This window comes from Podarcis pityusensis (genome assembly GCF_964106645.2).
Source record: "Podarcis pityusensis genome assembly, chromosome: 13".
In the NCBI taxonomy this organism is placed as follows: Eukaryota; Metazoa; Chordata; class Lepidosauria; order Squamata; family Lacertidae; genus Podarcis; species Podarcis pityusensis.
In genome coordinates this window covers 2648555-2665751 of record NC_138038.1, presented here as the reverse complement: position 1 = coordinate 2665751, position 17197 = coordinate 2648555, and the positions used below count along the sequence as shown (strand labels likewise).

The 17197-nt window shown below is 42.8% G+C and overlaps 1 protein-coding gene across 2 annotated transcripts in view; it reads left to right on the top strand.

The window, feature by feature from the left end:
• The window catches only part of DDC (dopa decarboxylase), a 49132-nt gene extending 33810 nt beyond the window's left edge, over nucleotides 1-15322 (top strand). For both annotated transcript variants that reach the window (XM_080976868.1, XM_080976869.1), the window contains exons 11-14: nucleotides 4952-4971; nucleotides 5215-5313; nucleotides 10525-10626; nucleotides 11274-15322. In XM_080976868.1, coding sequence (XP_080832994.1) covers nucleotides 4952-4971; nucleotides 5215-5313; nucleotides 10525-10626; nucleotides 11274-11480 — 428 coding nt within the window. In that variant the 3' untranslated portion in view covers nucleotides 11481-15322. The remainder of the gene's footprint in view (nucleotides 1-4951; nucleotides 4972-5214; nucleotides 5314-10524; nucleotides 10627-11273) is intronic.
• Nucleotides 15323-17197: the final 1875 nt, after the last annotated feature.

The window sequence follows — 17197 nt, the reverse complement described above, 5'->3', positions numbered from 1 at the left end:
AATGCTAGATTCAGGTTCCTTTCATCCTAGAACCCTTTAGTGCTGCTAAAGTGTGGCTTTTCTGAACTCAGCTGGAAGCAGGATTAAAATGAGGACTCCACTCAAACACTTAATACTGTTATAGATTTGGGGGGACCCTTCCTAAACCTTATAAATTAATAAATGGTAGGATTTTGGTTACTTGGAATATGGATGAAAGTACAAGCTGCAGAACTGTGTCAGATAAGGAATACCTGGGCTGGCTTATGCAAACCAGCCTGGCTGGCCTAGCAAAGAGCAAATCTATTAACATGACAAAAGGTGTTGACAGACCATCTGAGAAGAATCTTTTGGCCTGGGAAGACAGATGTTGCCAAGGTGATGGTGTGTGTGTGTGTTTGAGATAACAGGAAACGGAGAGTCTCGAGCAAGGGTTGCTGGGAAGAAGAAGGAGGAAGAAAAAAAGACCAGTGTGAATCTACACTGGTTGGTTATAACATTAAAAATGCATTATAAAAATGTAATTCCAGAGGGTGCTGTAGAGCAGCAACCCATTGGCAATGGGAAATTGCATTGAGAGCTATATAACGTTTTTTAAAAATAGCCTTTAATAGCGTTTTTACAGATCAGTGTAGATCCAGCCTTAGATCCATCTTGGGCAGGCTGGCTGCAGAGATGACTGGGAGAAATGCCTTGGACTGCAGGGTTGTGCTGCTGTGGGGACAAGCCCCTCTTGAAATGACCATGCCATAAGATCTGGACTCCCTCCATGCAGACCGAAGGTGTAAATAGGTGAATAAACCATATTTCTTAAAGCTAAGACAGTCTCTGTCGTGTCTCAATTCTCCAAAGGAACACAGATGCTGGGTGATTGCCTGGAACACGCTGGGATCTTGCTGTCACTCAGCAGAGAGTGCGGGTGCACCCATCTTTTGTAACAATAAGTTGTCATATTACCCAACAACTTTACTTGTTACTTATTTACAGAGGGGAGGCTTTAATAGCGAATTCCCACTGGTAATTTCTTAGTTGTGAAGTAGTTTCATTTTTTAGTTGTGAAGCAGTCTCATTTTACTATGAAACAAATGGAGTAATAATAATGGCAATAATGAAAGGAAACTGGGAATTAATCCTACCCCTTTGGGAACAGAAGCTAACACTGGGGAAATTAAAAATGGCTACTTGAAGGGTAATTAATAGGCCATTAGTTACTAATCCTCTGATCAAACTGATCAGGAAGCAATGAAACAAGAAGTGCTGAATTCAGGACACAGAAGCCTTTCAGAGTTTCACTCGTGTTCTCCTGACCATACACAGGAATTGCTTTAGATTAGGCATGAAAAACACAGGAGGATAGCGCAAAACCCTCTGGAATGTAAGAGGAGGAAAGTGACATCAACTGGGTGCTTCATAAAAATTGAGCGGACAAAAGATGACAACTCCAAAGAAAAGGATTGCTGTAGACGCAGCCGACATGAACGCTGGGCTCTCAAAGGGTCTTCTGATGTTCTTAAGTGGGAATGAAAATTTGGGATCCTAGTATAGATTAGTTATGACTTGACAGTTCTGGGATTTCAAGTCTGCACCTTGTAAATTTGAATCGGGTTCAGAGGACTATGGGGGTTTGGGAGTTCCAGTAAAAGCTAAGTAGGCCATGCAAAACGGAAACCAGTCTGTTCCAGGTTGAGCTCCCTTGATATGCTGACCAGCCATTTCACTGATGATCATCTGTGCAGCAGGGCATTTATTGCGCAGGCTCTCAGAGAACCAGCTATTAGTTGTCTTGAATAACAAAATCACTTGCAATTTGATGGTTAATTTCCTCTTAACAAGTCTTAATGAAAATGTTAAAAAGCCTCAAGGCACGGCTGCTTAGCTTCCCCCATATGATAACGGATGCTCCCCCTTCTGCTTCACTGCCAAAGGCTAATCTAAAGTATATTTGCCTTTTTCTGCCCAGTGCTTGGCAATAATTATAATAAGGTGTGTCATTTACATTATTTTAATCTAAGAGCTGGATTCAACTCACTTTGGGGTTTTTGGTGGACCCTCTAAGTGTGGATGACACAGAACAGCTGTAGGCTTTCTGGAGTGAGAGGAAGGACTGGCCGTCTCATTGCTGGACATGATTCTGAAGCTTACAACATTTATTGTCTTTAAGAAGGATATTGACAAGCTGGAGGGTGTGCAAAGGAGGGCGACCAAGATGGTCAAGTGTCTGGAAACCAAGCCTTTGTGTTTTTGTGTGAATTTCTCTTAAAACTGCATACAAAAATGTGTTTATTAATGAAGGTATACATTTTTGCAAGCAATTTCTCCCAATTCTGGCATTTTTTGCCTACTCTTTTCACTATTATATTCCTTTTTAGGCACATTTTATTCTAACCTGCATTTTTTAAAAAGACTCTTTGGATAGAGAACTGCAGTGAAAAAATTGGATAAGTGTGAATTTTGAAGGATGGCTCTGTTTTGGTTCTTACATTGCTTTGGAATGTGTAGATTTGATAAATTGAGCTTTACATGCAAAAATAATCAAATTTCTTCCCCACCTCAAAGTCCACCTCATGTCAATCTATTTTTGTAAAATGTATTGCCTTTCCCTTCTTTCATGTAAAATTTTCAGAATTGTGCTTAATGCTTTTTAGTACCTTCCATTTACAGTTTATTCATTTTCTTTGTACCATAAAGCTTAAAATAGATATTCCTCAGCCCTGACAGAGACATTTGACTAGCCTCTTAGTTCTCCTCTTCAGCTGAAATGAAGCCTTCGCACTTGCAGTTGCTCCCACTTCTTTTGCTGGCCTTTCTCTCTCTCTCACCCTCTCTTGCTCCCCCTTTTTGCCTAAATTTAGACTGCATGTTCCTTAAAGCAAGCACCATCTTGGTTTACAGAAAGTGCCCTGAGCACTTACTGCTGCTATAAAAATACACCACGGAGCCAGATGGACCAGTAGCCATGCAAGAAATATATTTTATAGGAAAATTAATTAAGAACCCCCAAATTTGAGATTATCTCCAAACCTGTGCCAAAGTTTTGCAGTTTTTTGCAGCATTTTGCAGGGGAAACCCCTCATTTTGCAGCGCCCCACAAATTGAGCAAATGATCCATCAAACACAGGGTTCATATTTAACAACAAATCTCCAAATTTGGGATCCAACTGCAACAGTTTGGCACTGGCTTGGGGGGGATCCCAAATTTGGGGGTTCATAGTTTATGGGGCAATGTTTTATATTTTTGGAACAAACCCTGAGCTCCTGGAATAGACCCTCCCATTTCCCTAGGGAAAGGGTTATCAATCAGTTGATCCTCGCCTCTTCCATAACAGCTTCTTTTGAAAGTACTCTTTGCTGGGAAAGTAACACAAAACCAGGAAAGCTTCTTTGAAGCGGCAACAGGAGCCTAATTGAATTCTAGGTGCAACTGGAGGGCTACAGCTGGCAAAGTTGACATAATGAAAGCCATTGCCCCAGAAGGTAAACCAAAGTGGGGTGGATTTGTTGTTGCTTTTTTTTGTCTGTCTGCTTGTACGGTGTACTTCCATAATTGCCAAGCAACTCTGTACTGGAGGGAAAAATCCATATTTTGTCTGATGCTGTAATTTTGTGTCAATTTGCATTCTCGAATCAAGGATTGTTTTTGACTTCCTGGCAGCCAAAGGATGGCAGTCGGGTGGCAGCGAGGGAGGGATTCGCCTTTATGCTGTATGATAAATGCCCCATATGCAGCCTTAATTGCGCTCATCTGGGCTGCATAGAGCTGTGCGAGTGAGGCTTATAATCATGGTGACAAGGGCTAATAGCTGGTGGCATTACGCTTGTTTCTGAGAGGTTGCTAGTAGATCATTAGGCACATGGCCAGTTACGGCAACATGGAATTAGTTATCCATCCCCAGTTGCTTCAGACGTTTGCTCAAGCCCTGCAACCATTAAATTGACATCACCAGTGAGATAGAAAAACATGTTTTTTTCTGCTGCTTATCTGGAGTTCTGCTTCATTGAGATGAAATATCTATCAATCCAATCCTGTATACCATATACACACACAGTTTTACTTCTATCGATGTCCAAATGTTTTTAATAGTTATTTATTCCCTTTGTTTTTAGCTGTTCTTATTTTTATCTGTAAACCGCCTTGAGTCTCTCGCCCCTCCCTTGCTGCTATTAGGCTTTAAAGATAATCTTTGAGCCAATAAGCGGTTTGTTTGTTTTTAAGCCTAAAGGCAGTAGGGGGTGGGGGTGGGGGGTTGGTAGGGGGAGTGAGAGCTGGAAAGGGAAAACTTAACCTCAGCTGTAAGTGTTCTTCCCCCAACATGCCTCCTCCCACACTTAGATTTGAGAAAATCCCCTAATGCAAAGTCATAGCTATTTTTTGGGGGGGGGGGGCTAGCCAGTATTTTTTTGCCCCGGGTGAAGCCTCCGGAGGGGGTGTCATTGAGGCTCCCAGCCTGTGTGTGTGTGTGTGTGTGTGTGTGTGTGTGTGCAAATGCTTGTGCCAAACTGGGCCTTTGACCCGGGTGAAATAAAGTTGGTTTCCCCCCTGCCTTATGGAGCCAAGTAGGGGTTTCTCCCCCCCCCCAAGCCTAACCACAGAGCTGGGGGCATTTTCAGTAGGGGATCACAGCTGTGACCCCCCTCCCACAATGGTTCTCTTTACATCACATCCAGCGTGGGAAAGGGACATTTTTAAAAAGCCTAATTGCAGCATTGGGAGGAGGAAGGCAGGTGGGGAGACCCCACGGGTGGCCAGTGGCCTGGCAGTTCCACCCTCCCCCCTGAATTCTAGGTTCATGGAGGGGAGGGACGGGTGCCCTGCAATATATTTATATTGTTACAGAAGTTGGACGCCACAACCACTCTCTGCTGAGAGGTTTCAAGGATTCGACTTCCCACAGTATCATAATATGACATTGTAGTTGTGAATGTGTGTTTATATAATATTACATTATATGTTTTTCTCCCCACCAACATACAGGACTTATTACAGATTATAGGGTAAGTACAGAACATTATTTCATCACAATATTTTCATTTCTCACTTGTGTTGGAATGCTTCAGGAGAGAAAAGCGATGTTCATTATCCACCTATCTGTGTGCTGACCCTTAAGAACTCTGGGATTGGCCACCATATTTGGCTTCTTGAGCATTCTACTATGAAATCTGTAAAGGTTTGGGCAGTTTCCTCTGGTGCAGATTCTGTTCTGTATCAAAAATAATCTTATTCAATCTCTCCTCCAGCACTGGCAGATCCCCTTAGGCCGTCGGTTCCGTTCCTTGAAGATGTGGTTTGTGTTTCGGATGTATGGAGTGAAAGGACTGCAAGAGTATATCCGCAAGGTGAATGCATTTTATTTTACCACTGAATACTCAAAGGGCAAGAAAAGAGGAGAGGGAGCTTTACAGATGAACACAGGCTTTTTTCGAATCTCATTTCTCCTTTTTTGATAGATGTACAAGCTTGGTGGATCAGGGGGATGTTGTAGATGTAATGTATCTTGATTTCCATAAGGCTTTTGACAAAGTCCCCCATGATCTTCTTCTGGAAAAGCAGGCACAATATGGACTAGGTGAGATAACTGTGAGGTGGATTTGTAGCTGGTTGACTGAGAGAACCCAAAGAGAGCTCACTAACGGTTCCTCTTCATCCTGCTGAAGTCCCCCAGAACCAGCATTCTGGGAGTCCCCAACACCACCTCCGAGACCAGCTCTGTCACCTCAGGCAGGGAGACTGCTGGGCAGCAAGGGAGCAGTAAACCAGAAGAATCCCTTGGCCATCCTGATTGCCCAATGCCAGGAACACAGACTCTAGATTCCACCCCCAGCTGGACAGAGAGACTGGAGAGGGAGGGGGAGAGAGAGAGAGAATCTCTATAGACCACAACAATTCCACCTCCCAGACCCTCAAGTCTGCCCTGATGCCACACTGAGTACCCAGGTGGGTACAGCTGGGTGAGACCAGCCCCACTCTGTTCACCCACCAGGTCTCAGTGATGTCAAGGATGAGAGAGGTCTTACTCCAAGCCAACCAGGCATTCAACAACAGTAGCTGCAGTCCCGAGGGCTGGCTGATAGAACAACCACAATTCCCCAGGCTGGAGCAGGGGCTGGCAAACAGCACAGTCACCAACTGCTTGTGCCCCTTACCTGGCCTGCCCCCCATCTCCCCCTGCCCTGAACTACTGCAATTGCCAGCTGCACATTCTTCAGAGTAAACAACACCCACCCTGAATTTAAAACACTCAAGTTAAAAACAATTACAGCAGTTAAAACAATTTAAAACTACAGTCTGCCAGGGCCCCACCCTCACAGGAGAGGGAGCAGGAGCCGCAAGACTTGAGTCCTCGCTGCCGTCTCTTCCAGCTACAGTCTTACGGCCGAGGCGGCCTCCGCTTCTTGCACTGCTATGATCTTTGGGCCTCCTCTGCAGACCCAGTTTTTGGGGTCTGGGCCCTGCTCTTCTAGGTGTGATGTAAGGGACCTGCAGGCACGGAGCAGGTCCACAAAATTCCTATTAAAATAAAAACAAAAAAACCCCAGGAACGATTCTGAAGGGCCCACACACAGCAAACTTTTCGGCAGTTTTGATATTTAATTTGTAAGTGGCAATACTTTTTAAAGGCAACATCTGTGTTCATAAGCTTAGAAATTAGATGCCGCTGAAGAAAACAGGACTGGCTTCTGAGTAAATCTACACAGGTCTGGGCTGTAAAGTATCATGTTGCAGCGCAGAGGAAGAACTTCAGTTCAGCATTGTAAGAGCCAAAGCTCTTGGCGCCTCCCAGTGGTTTTATTAAGTACTACTTGTTATATAGATTAATACTGTAATTATAATAGATTTACAATTTAAAACTTCAGCGAACTATTATTTTCCTGTAGAACAGCTGCTCTAATGCAAGGAAAGTCCCACATTTTAATCTAGTTTCTCCTTTGTAGTTTAATAACATAAAAGCTATGCAGAGGCCATTTGAGGTTTTGAGGAACAATTTGGAATCCCCCCCCCCACCCAACTGATACCGTGCTCCAGATTAGTCTATCAGTTCTAACTTCTGGAACAAATTAAATATAGTGAAAAGGTTGCCACACTGAGTGAAAACTGACCTTCAGCATATGAACCTGCTAAACAACATAGAATCAAAGAATTGTAGAGTTTGGAAGGCACCCTGAGGGTCATCTAGTCCAACCCCTGCAATGCAGGAACATACTAATAACCACATGGTACAGAATATATTCACAACACACACACACACACACACACACACACACAGTCCTTTTTTCTGGGGGGACACAGGGATATGCATACCCCTAAACATTTTGTGAATCTTTGTCCTTTTGTCCATTTACTGTATTTATTTCCCCCAACTTGAACTATAAAATTGTGATTTTCTTGAGTCAAAATGAGAGTACCCCTAAACATTTTTAAAGAAAAAAAGCACTGCACACACACACAGAGAAGACAATTAGTTTTGTATCTTGTAGACATTTCCATATTCTGTGCTCAACAGATTCCACTGAAATCTTCCTGTGAAAATAAAAAAATCCTTCCAGTAGCACCTTTAAGACCAACTAAGTTAGTTCTTGGTATGAGCTTTCGTGTGCAAGCACACTTCTTCAACACACACTTCTTTCAGCACACGAAAGCTCATACCAAGAACTAACTTAGTTGGTCTTAAAGGTGCTACTGGAAGGATTTTTTTATTTTGACTATGGCAGACCAACACGGCTACCTATCTGTAACTTCCTGTGAAAAGTGAGATCCAGTTTCCATATCCTGACATTGTAGCTACTGCTTCCAAGGATGCATTCATGCATGACAGAGTCTGTGCAAAGACTTCTGCAGATGCGATTCTTCATTCTTCTAAAAATGTGTCTCGCAGCCCATGGCCCACATTCAGCCCAAGAGGCATTTTTTTTGGCAGCCCTCAGCAACATTCAAGAATATAATCTTAAAGCCTTACTGGAGGGTGGGGATAGGATTAGATAGCTAGAAAAAGTTGGTGGCAAGGAAACACATAGGCACAAAAGGAGAATTCCTGGATGCTAAAATCCAAGTTTGGGGCAATCTCCAGCAGAGATTTAAAATCACAAAATATGCAGCAAAGTAAAACCTGAAGTATAGGCTCTTGGACTTTTAAAATATGCTTTCCTAAGTTCCTTCCAAAGTTTCCTTCTTCACCTAACATAGAAAAAGTATACACATTTGGTAAGTTAAAAGTGGTTTACTTACAAACTCTTTGAAGGTCATGTTCATGTACTTTTCCACACAGCACTCGGAAAAAGTTGCATAGGCAGTAAAACTTAGTTTAGCTCCAAAGTGGTGAAAGTTCCTAAATTATTGTTATAGGAACTCAAGAGAGGCTTGTTAGAGGCATGCGGTCTGAGATTGGTGCAACCAGCTCAGACCTCACATGTTACGCTTCTCAGGTAGACTGAAATATAATAATAGGCTTCCTCCCAAGGTTAGGGGGAGTGACTTAGCTAAGCCTGGCAGGACAGCTTACTCTATGGTATTAACTCCAGAATAAGAATAAGAATAAGAATAAGAATAATTTTATACCCCACCCATCCAGATGGGTCTCCCCAGCCACTCTGGGCGGCTTCCAACAGAATATTAAAAACACAATAAAACGTCAAACATTAAAAACTTCTCTAAACAGAGCTGCCTTCAGATGTCTTCTAAAAGTCAGATAGATATAAACAAACAAACAAACAAATAAATAAATAAATAAATAAATTGTCCAGTAGCACCTTAGAGACCAACTAAGTTTGTTCTGGGTATAAGCTGAGAACAAACTTAGTGTGCTACTGGACAATTTTTTTAAAAAAAATTATTTTGACTGCGTCAGACCAACACGGCTACCTACGTGAATCCAAAAGTCAGATAGTTGTTTATTTCCTTGACATCTGATGGGAGGGTGTTCCACAGGGCGGGCGCCACTACCGAGAAGGCCCTCTGCCTGGTTCCCTGTAACTTGGCTTCTCGCAGTGAGGGAACCGCCAGAAGGCCCTCGGTGCTGGACCTCAGTGTCCGGGCAGAACGATGGGAGTGGAGATGCTCCTTCAAGCATACTGGGCCAAGGCCATTTAGGGCTTGAAAGGTCAGCACCAACACTTTGAATTGTGCTCGGAAACGACAAACTGCTCTAATCAGCTTGTGGAGACTATCAGAGGTCACAAAGAGAAAGGAAAAATATATGAAAATAACAACAAGAGATGTGGAAAAACAATAAGAAAGGACTGGCTAGTACTGTGACATCATAAGGTTAGATTTGTGGACATTAAAACAGCAGCAAGAAGCAAGAAGTTGATTGGATCCCCTTCAGAACTTGAAATATGGGTACCCCCAACAAAATTTTAAAATTCGGCTGTGTAATTTGGAATTTATGTAATTTGGTTTGATTTGATGTGATTGGTCGGTTAATAAAAAATTATTCTTAAAAGAATTGTGCTCGGAAACGTATTGGGAGCCAATGTAGGTCTTTCAGGACTGGTGTAATATGGTCTTGGCAGCCATTCCCAGTCCCCAGTCTAGCTGCCGCATTCTGGATTAGTTGTAGTTTCCGGGTCACCTTCAAAGGTAGCCCCACATAGAGCGCATGGCAGTAGTCCAAGCGGGAGATAACCAGAGCATGCACCACTCTGGCGAGACAGTCCGCGGGCAGGGAGGGTCTCAGCCTGAATACCAGATGGAGCTGGTAGACAGCTGTCCTGGACACAGAATTGACCTGTGCCTCCATGGACAGCTGTGAGTCCAAAATGACTCCCAGGCTGTGCACTTGGTCCTTCAGGGGCACAGTTGCCCCATTCAGAACCAGGGAGTCCTCCACACCCACCCGCCCCCTGTCCCCCCAAAACAGTACTTCTGTCTTGTCAGGATTCTGTTTGCTGCCAACCTCCTCCAGACACTCACACAAGAGAATCACTGCCTTCACTGGTTCTGATTTAAAAGAGAGGTAGAGCTGGATATCATCCGCATACTGATGAACCCTGCCCCACCTGATGATCTCTCCCAGTGGCTTCATGTAGATGTTAAAAAGCATGGGGGAGAGGACAGAACCCCAAGGCACCCCACAAGTGAGAGCCTAGGGGTCTGAAGACTCATCCCCAACACCACTTTCTGAACACGGCCCAGAAGGAAGGAGCAGAACCACTGAATAACAGTGCCCCCAGCTCCCAGCCCCTCAAGACGGTCCAGAAGGATGTTATGGTCGATGGTATCAAACGCCGCTGAGAGATCCAGCAGAACTAGGAAACAGCTCTCACCTTTGTCCCTAGCCCACCGGAGATCAACGACCAGTACGACCAAGGCAGTTTCAGTCCCATGTTGAGGCCTGAATCCCGATTGGAAGGGATCCAAATGGTTCACATCCTCCAGGCATGCCTGGATTTGGTCAGCAACCACCCGCTCAATCACCTTCATGCATTCATGAGACTTAAGCATGTTGGTTATATGAAGTTGGTTATCTCACAGAAAGAACGTCAGTTTTTTGGTTCTTCTGCTTCTGCTTCTTTTGATGGATTTTGTTTTATAACTTTTCATTATCATTTTAGCATGTTAAGCTGGCACATGAATTTAAGGACTTGGTGTTGCAGGATGATCGATTTGAGATCTGTGCTGATGTCATTTTGGGACTGGTGTGCTTCCGACTAAAGGTAAACTTGCAGTAATTTCCAGCTCTTATATTATTTGTTGCGATTTAGAGGCCTCAAATTTCAAAAGCCACAGTCTCCCAGTACTACTTTCTGGTGATGACACTACTGTAGGGCACATTTTTGTATGCCTTCCTTTCCCCCCCCCCGCCCCCCAGACACATATTTTCAATGCATTCCAACCATAAAACATGTGGTTTTTGTATACATTTTGTGCACCAAAACTGCATTGCAAAATCTGGAAACTGCATTACCTGATGAAGAGGTCTGATCTGTAATTAAGTTTGGGACCTTCCAATTGGGTCACTCAGCTGTGAAAAGCAGAATGAACATTAAGCCTACCCTGGAATGTAATTTTAGCATGCAGTTTTAACATGGGATTTTAGTAAGTATAAATGTTTTTAAATGGCTGATTATATAGGTAAACTTGTTTTTAATGTGTTGCCTTTTGTAAACTGCTTAGGGGACTTTTGTCTGCATAAGCAGTATATAAATGTTGCTAAAAATAAATAAATGTGGGTGTGGCTTACTCCAGATTGAGTCATGTATCTGCAGGCTGAAGGTTGCCCACCTAAGATGGTCCTGGCAGAGCTACCAGAATGAGAGTGTGATGTTAATGACCACTCTTGCTTGTTTTATCTTTATTCTAGGGTACTAATGAACTGAATGAAGCATTACTTAGAAACATAAACGATTCCAGGAAGATTCATCTTGTTCCCTGTAACCTGAGAGGGAAATTTGTGCTGCGTTTTGCAGTTTGCGCCCGCACAGTGGAGTCTGCCCATGTTCAGTTTGCCTGGAAGCACATTACGAAGTTGGCAGGGGAACTTCTAAAAGCACAGAAGCAGCAAGATTAATGGCTAAAATTCACTTGAAGATTTAAGGAATTCGGAAGGACAAACTGTAGTGATGAATTATTTCGCTTCTGGCATGACTGATACATGCAAAACTACCATAATCAAACTGTGCTGCTATAACCCAAATCCAGGAAGTATGTAGATAAAAACACTAAGCACTGCTTTGCTGGATCAGTCCAAGTTCCTTATGGTCCAGCATTCTGTATCCAAGAGCCCCAACCAGATGCCTGTGAGGCCCCTCAAGCACAACACTGACAGCCGCCTCCTGTGGTTTGTTGCCAGTGTCTGGAATGCAGAAGGATCTACTGGTTCTGTACATGGCAGTTCCATTTAGGAATCGTGGCTAATGACAATTTCTCACAAACCTTCCCTCTATGCATTTGGTCTAAAAGCGTGTGGGCCCCACACTTCTAAGCCACCCCCTTAGCTTGTGGCAGGTGGAATCAGTACGCAGGAAAAGCAGACAAGATTAAAATCTTTGTTTTTTTAAAAACCCCATAAACAATCATTTTGTGAAGGATATGAGAGGAGGTAGTAAAGAATAGAAATGGTATCATAGCTGATACTGTTCAGATTGAAAATCAAAAATATATGGAAAACTTTTTGGGGGTTTGTGAAGCTCACTTAATTGTTCCCTTTTCCAGACTATTGAATCACTCACTTTATTTTTGATATTTTCAGAGTTGAGAATTCCTGCGTAGTTTCCTAGGTTGTTTCAAGGTTGCTACCCTGAAGGAGCAATCCTTGTTTCGGCGGACAGGCAACCTTGCCCAGCTCCTCTCGTATACCTGAATCACACCCATCATGGCATATCCTTGCTGCTTACGGCAGAATGTTTGCCGCGTCTCTTGGTCCAAAAGAAAGAAATATCTAGTCTTTTTTCTTTGTTTGCTAGTTACCACAGCCTCCTTGGTTTTGTGAAAGGAACAAAACCTGGTGCAAATTAACAGTTAGTTATCACAGGAACATTTATTGGATAAACACGTCCTTTGGAATCATGTCGGAAAATGTATTTGCTATTATGGTAGTTTTGCTAGTATTGGGCAAGCTGTTGATGACACGTACAAAATCCGAATTAAGAAAGTATTAATAACACAGATATATCTAACACCCTGATTCTAAGTACATTACAGTGAAGCAAGTTTATTTCTGTGTAGCTTTCATTGAAATATTGATCTGGATTGCTGTTGTAATTCTCAAATGTGCTTGTGTGTATTGATTCACAATTCAGTATCTGGGTAGGTACAGGCAACTCTCCATTTGTGGCTGACTGGCATGCACACGACCGCTGGCACACGCATTGTTATCGGCACCACAGGACAGGGACAGGGCGGGGCTGGAGCGGGGCAGCCTTGCGTGTGTCCCACTGATGCACACGGTGCCTCAGAATGCAACCGCTGCGTACATGGGGAGTTGCCAATGGCCACCTCAAGTTCTTCGGTATTTAACTCTGAATAACCGGCAAGCTTGGTTTGTGACTGTACTTCTCTGACTTGCACGTGGGGCTAACTTGTTTTGAATAGTCTGTCATACAAAAAGCTATTTCCACACAGAAAACTGTACACACACCCATGGCGAGTATACGAATAGTTTAGAACCGTTCTTTTGGCATCTAATTTTCGATGTGCAAATAATTAGTTTTCAATCATGTAAGACTTTGTCTAGAGTTGGAAGTTATACAACCCAGAAACAAGATTACCATGTCATTGAGAAGTAGGCCCTAGTTAAGCTAAGCAATACACACAATTATGGTTAGTTTGCTTTTAAGTTTTTATCACTGGATGCATCAAAACTCTAATAATTAGAAACCAGTAGGCCTGTGCCTTTGATACCTGGCTTGCGCGCGGGGGGGGGTGTTGGTTGGTTGGTTGGGGGGCGTTGCTGTTGTTGATGTTATTTTTTGGATCTTTATTTTGGATCTTATGATTTATGTGGAAATTGTTCAGTTTTTTCATGCTTCATTTATTGTTTACGACTACTTTTGTTCTGTGTGTAGTTCTGTTATTTTTTTTATGTTGTAAGCTGCCTTGAGCATGGTTTGAACTGTGGAAAGTCAGCATACAAACAAAATGGTTGATCAAGTGATTCACAGAATTGTAGAACTGTAGAGTTGGACAGGAGCAAGGGGGTCCTCTAGTCCAGCCCATGTGGGGCTGAACCCACAACCTTGAGATTAAGAGCCTCATGCTCTTCCAGCTGAGCTTGATTGACAGCATATCCCAGAATCCCCTCTGAAGGTTCAGGAAGCCTGCAGTGCATCGCAAGCAAAAACAACAAACATTTTGTTGTGTTCTAATTCCCATCTCTAGGTAAATACAAGTTGTTAAATATTGGTATTTTGGTTTGCTACATTTTAAAATCTGTGTAGTGCCTCACCTCCCTGTCTTACAGCGGAAACATTAACACATGGACACAAAGTCTGGCTACATCGCCACTATCATTTCTGTACTGGTGTTAAGAAATCACCATAACCAATATAGTGGCACTGAGGTGTGGCTGTTGGACGAGGGCAGGGAAGCTCATCTCCCAGTCCCTATTTGGCCATGAACCACGTGCCCAAAGGTCAGTCGCTATTTCTCAGTGACGATGAAATGTGTCGTGTGCAGAAATGGGTGGGAGAGAACTGAGCATGTCTCCTTGATGGGAAGCTAGGCTAGAAACATAATAAATGAATAAAAAGGCATTTCAAGGGAGAACATTTTCATTACCAAAGACATTTGTATACTCCAGATTGTAAAAGAATAGTACTTGTACAACAAATGGATCTTTAATAACCTAGAGCTATTGTGGCATTCCAGATTTCACCATCTATCATGGCTGATAATATTAATTGCCTGTGAACATTTACTAGACAAAAGAATAAACTGTTTCATCTCTCTGAGGTCCTTTCTCATCTTCTTTGCCCCACTGACATACCAACAGAGTTTTAACAATAAAACACATTGAGCATTTTCTTTAACCGCAATTGATACAGTATCTGAAAGAATTCAGAAACTCATTGAATTCCCTTTCTAGTTCTAAATTAAGGAAATAATTGATTTACAGTATTAGCTGTAGATTATGCTTTATGCCAAGGCAATGTGAAGTTTCTGAAGTTTTCTGTGTGCTCTGGGTACCTAAAACTCTCTGCTCTGATGCTATAGTGAATTCTGTTGTGAAATTGCTGCCGCTGGTTCCCACCATTTAAGAAAATGCTATTTTTTTTATTTCTTTTTGCTGACAGGTCTCCTGAGGTTTTATAGCTGCATTGACAGGCAGAAATTCAGCAGCTGCCTAGCTGAGCAGGGGAAAACCTGTAACAGTAGTCCTGTCAGGGGAAAAAGGAGACAAGCCGATCAATAGTGATGTAATATGGCAAAGGCTTCTTGCATTCAATCTCGTTTAGTGGATAGTTGAAAGTGCTGCACTGTTGTCCTTATATTGTCTTATCCACTGATTGTAAAATGTGTATGTCTGGACATGCCTGGCACTATTTTTCCACCTATAATCACTCATTCATAGATTTATTGAGCCAGGATCCAGTGTGTCTTTTCAGCAAAACCTCACAAAGCTGCTGAAATTATTTATCGTTAGCTGTTATTTTGTAATATCATAAATGGACTTAAGCAGAAAATCAAACCTCAAAGGTACAGTACGATGAGGAAAAATGATTTAATATTGCAGTGTTCACTCATTTTGTACAAGAGTAATATTTGTGTACAAGAGATTATATATACGCACTTCCTTATCGGTCAATATATTTTAAAACAGATGTTAATTCCGCTATTGTGCATGATATTGTGTATTGCTAAAGTGTATGGCAAAACACCAGACTGCATTAAAACTGATGCTGTAAGATTGCATTTCTCTCTTCATTCTTGCTTTCAATGTTCTGATGGGGTTTGGCTGGGAGTTTTTAAATTAATGGGTGCTATTATACATAGGCTCATAGCTGAGGAAGTAAAATGAAAGGGGACCCTGATACACTGGCCCATGGCTTTGCTCACCAGTGAAAATCTACCTTCAAGTTGGTTCTAGATCTAATTTTGTAACCATTTCCCCCTTCGACAGGAGGGCCCCTTGCTTTGGTGGGGGTGGTCAGGCCCAGCAGCAATCTCAAACCCGATAGGAAGGACAGGGCAGGAGCTACTGGGAATGGTGTGTGTCCAAGAGGGCATTGAGTCCAGCAAGCTAGAAATCCCCAAGGGGGTGGACTCCTCTGCTCAGTCATGGAGGGTGGCCTAGAACTGTTCCAAAATGCTAAGAGAGATCTTGAGATGAATGAATTCATTTGGGTCTGCTCCTTTGGAAGCGAGTCTAGGGTTGCAGCCTGACTTCCAATGAAGTTTATAGGATTTATGAATAAACAAGTTTTGGGGTTATACAGTAAAATAACGCATATGACACCCTTGGGGGACTTTTAACCCCCCCCCCCAAACCTGTTGCAAACATGGAGATGGCAAAGCATGAAACAGAGAATAAAACTGGTGTTTGATCTTTTGGAAATGACCAATTATTTCATGCCTGAATTTAACCCCAGCTGTGATGTAGTAGCTTGCACACAGTGCTTTTTTTGGGGGGGGTGCAGGGGTACACATACCCCTAAACATTTTGTGAATCTAAGTTTGGCCTCACTGAGGGGCAGTATTTCAATATGAGTACGAAAATGAGAGTACCCCTAAACATTATTATTATTTTTTAGAAAAAAGGCACTGCTTGCAAGTTCATCGTTCCTGCAGCCCCACCTGGGCTAATGTGGAAGTGGGTCGATCTTCAGAACAAAGGAGGAAGGAATCTTTTGTGTGTGTCTAAGAAGAAAGATGGAATGAGACCAACAGGAGCTTCACTTTAGGACTGAGGAAACCCACAACTTACACAGGAGTTACGTTCCAGAGATAACATACAAAGCAAGATTCACATATAGTGGAAACACATCAGGTTCAATGGGTGGGATTGCCAAAGTCATTTTTCCTGGAAACCAGAGCCCTTTTAATTTAATATAAATTTAATTTTACATTTTTAGCCATGCACGTAAAGCTGAATGCACACCAACTAAATGTGTGTAAGTTGTGAGCTTACTGCACATCATTCATTCATTCATTCATTCCCCACCTTTTTCCCTAATAGGGACTCAAGACGGCTAAAAACAACAGCTAAAAACATGGGGGGGGGGAGCATTAAAAACAATTAAACATTGAAAGAATTAAAACTATATATATGTATATATGTGTGTATATGTGTGTATATCCAGCACCAGCCCTCTCATTTAAAGCAGTCAGTTCCCCGTTATAAACAAGAAAGTCTTCACCTGCTGGCAGAAGGAAAACAAAGGGGGAGCCCATCCCGCTTCTCTTGGGAAGCAGTTCCAAAATTCCCTGGGAGCAGCCACCACCAAGAAGGCACTCTCCTGCATGCCCCCCCCCCCACCAGCGTGCCTGGGAGGGTGATGGGGTCACGAGAAAGGCCCCTCCCAAGTTGTCCTGGCAAGGGAGTCGCCTGCTCCCTCTCGCCAGCCCTGGTCAGCAATGGGATTGCCGCTCTGGGAGCCAGTTGAAGTTTCTGGGCACTTTTCAAGGGCAGCCCCAAGTAGAACACGCTACGGTAATTTGAAATATCAGAATTATTTGTCAAATACATTACGGTGGACAAATAAGGGGTCATTTTGACTGTCTCTTCCCTAGTCTGAACTTAATGTGAAAGGCAAACTTTCCCCCTTTTCGTTGGAATATACTTTTGTC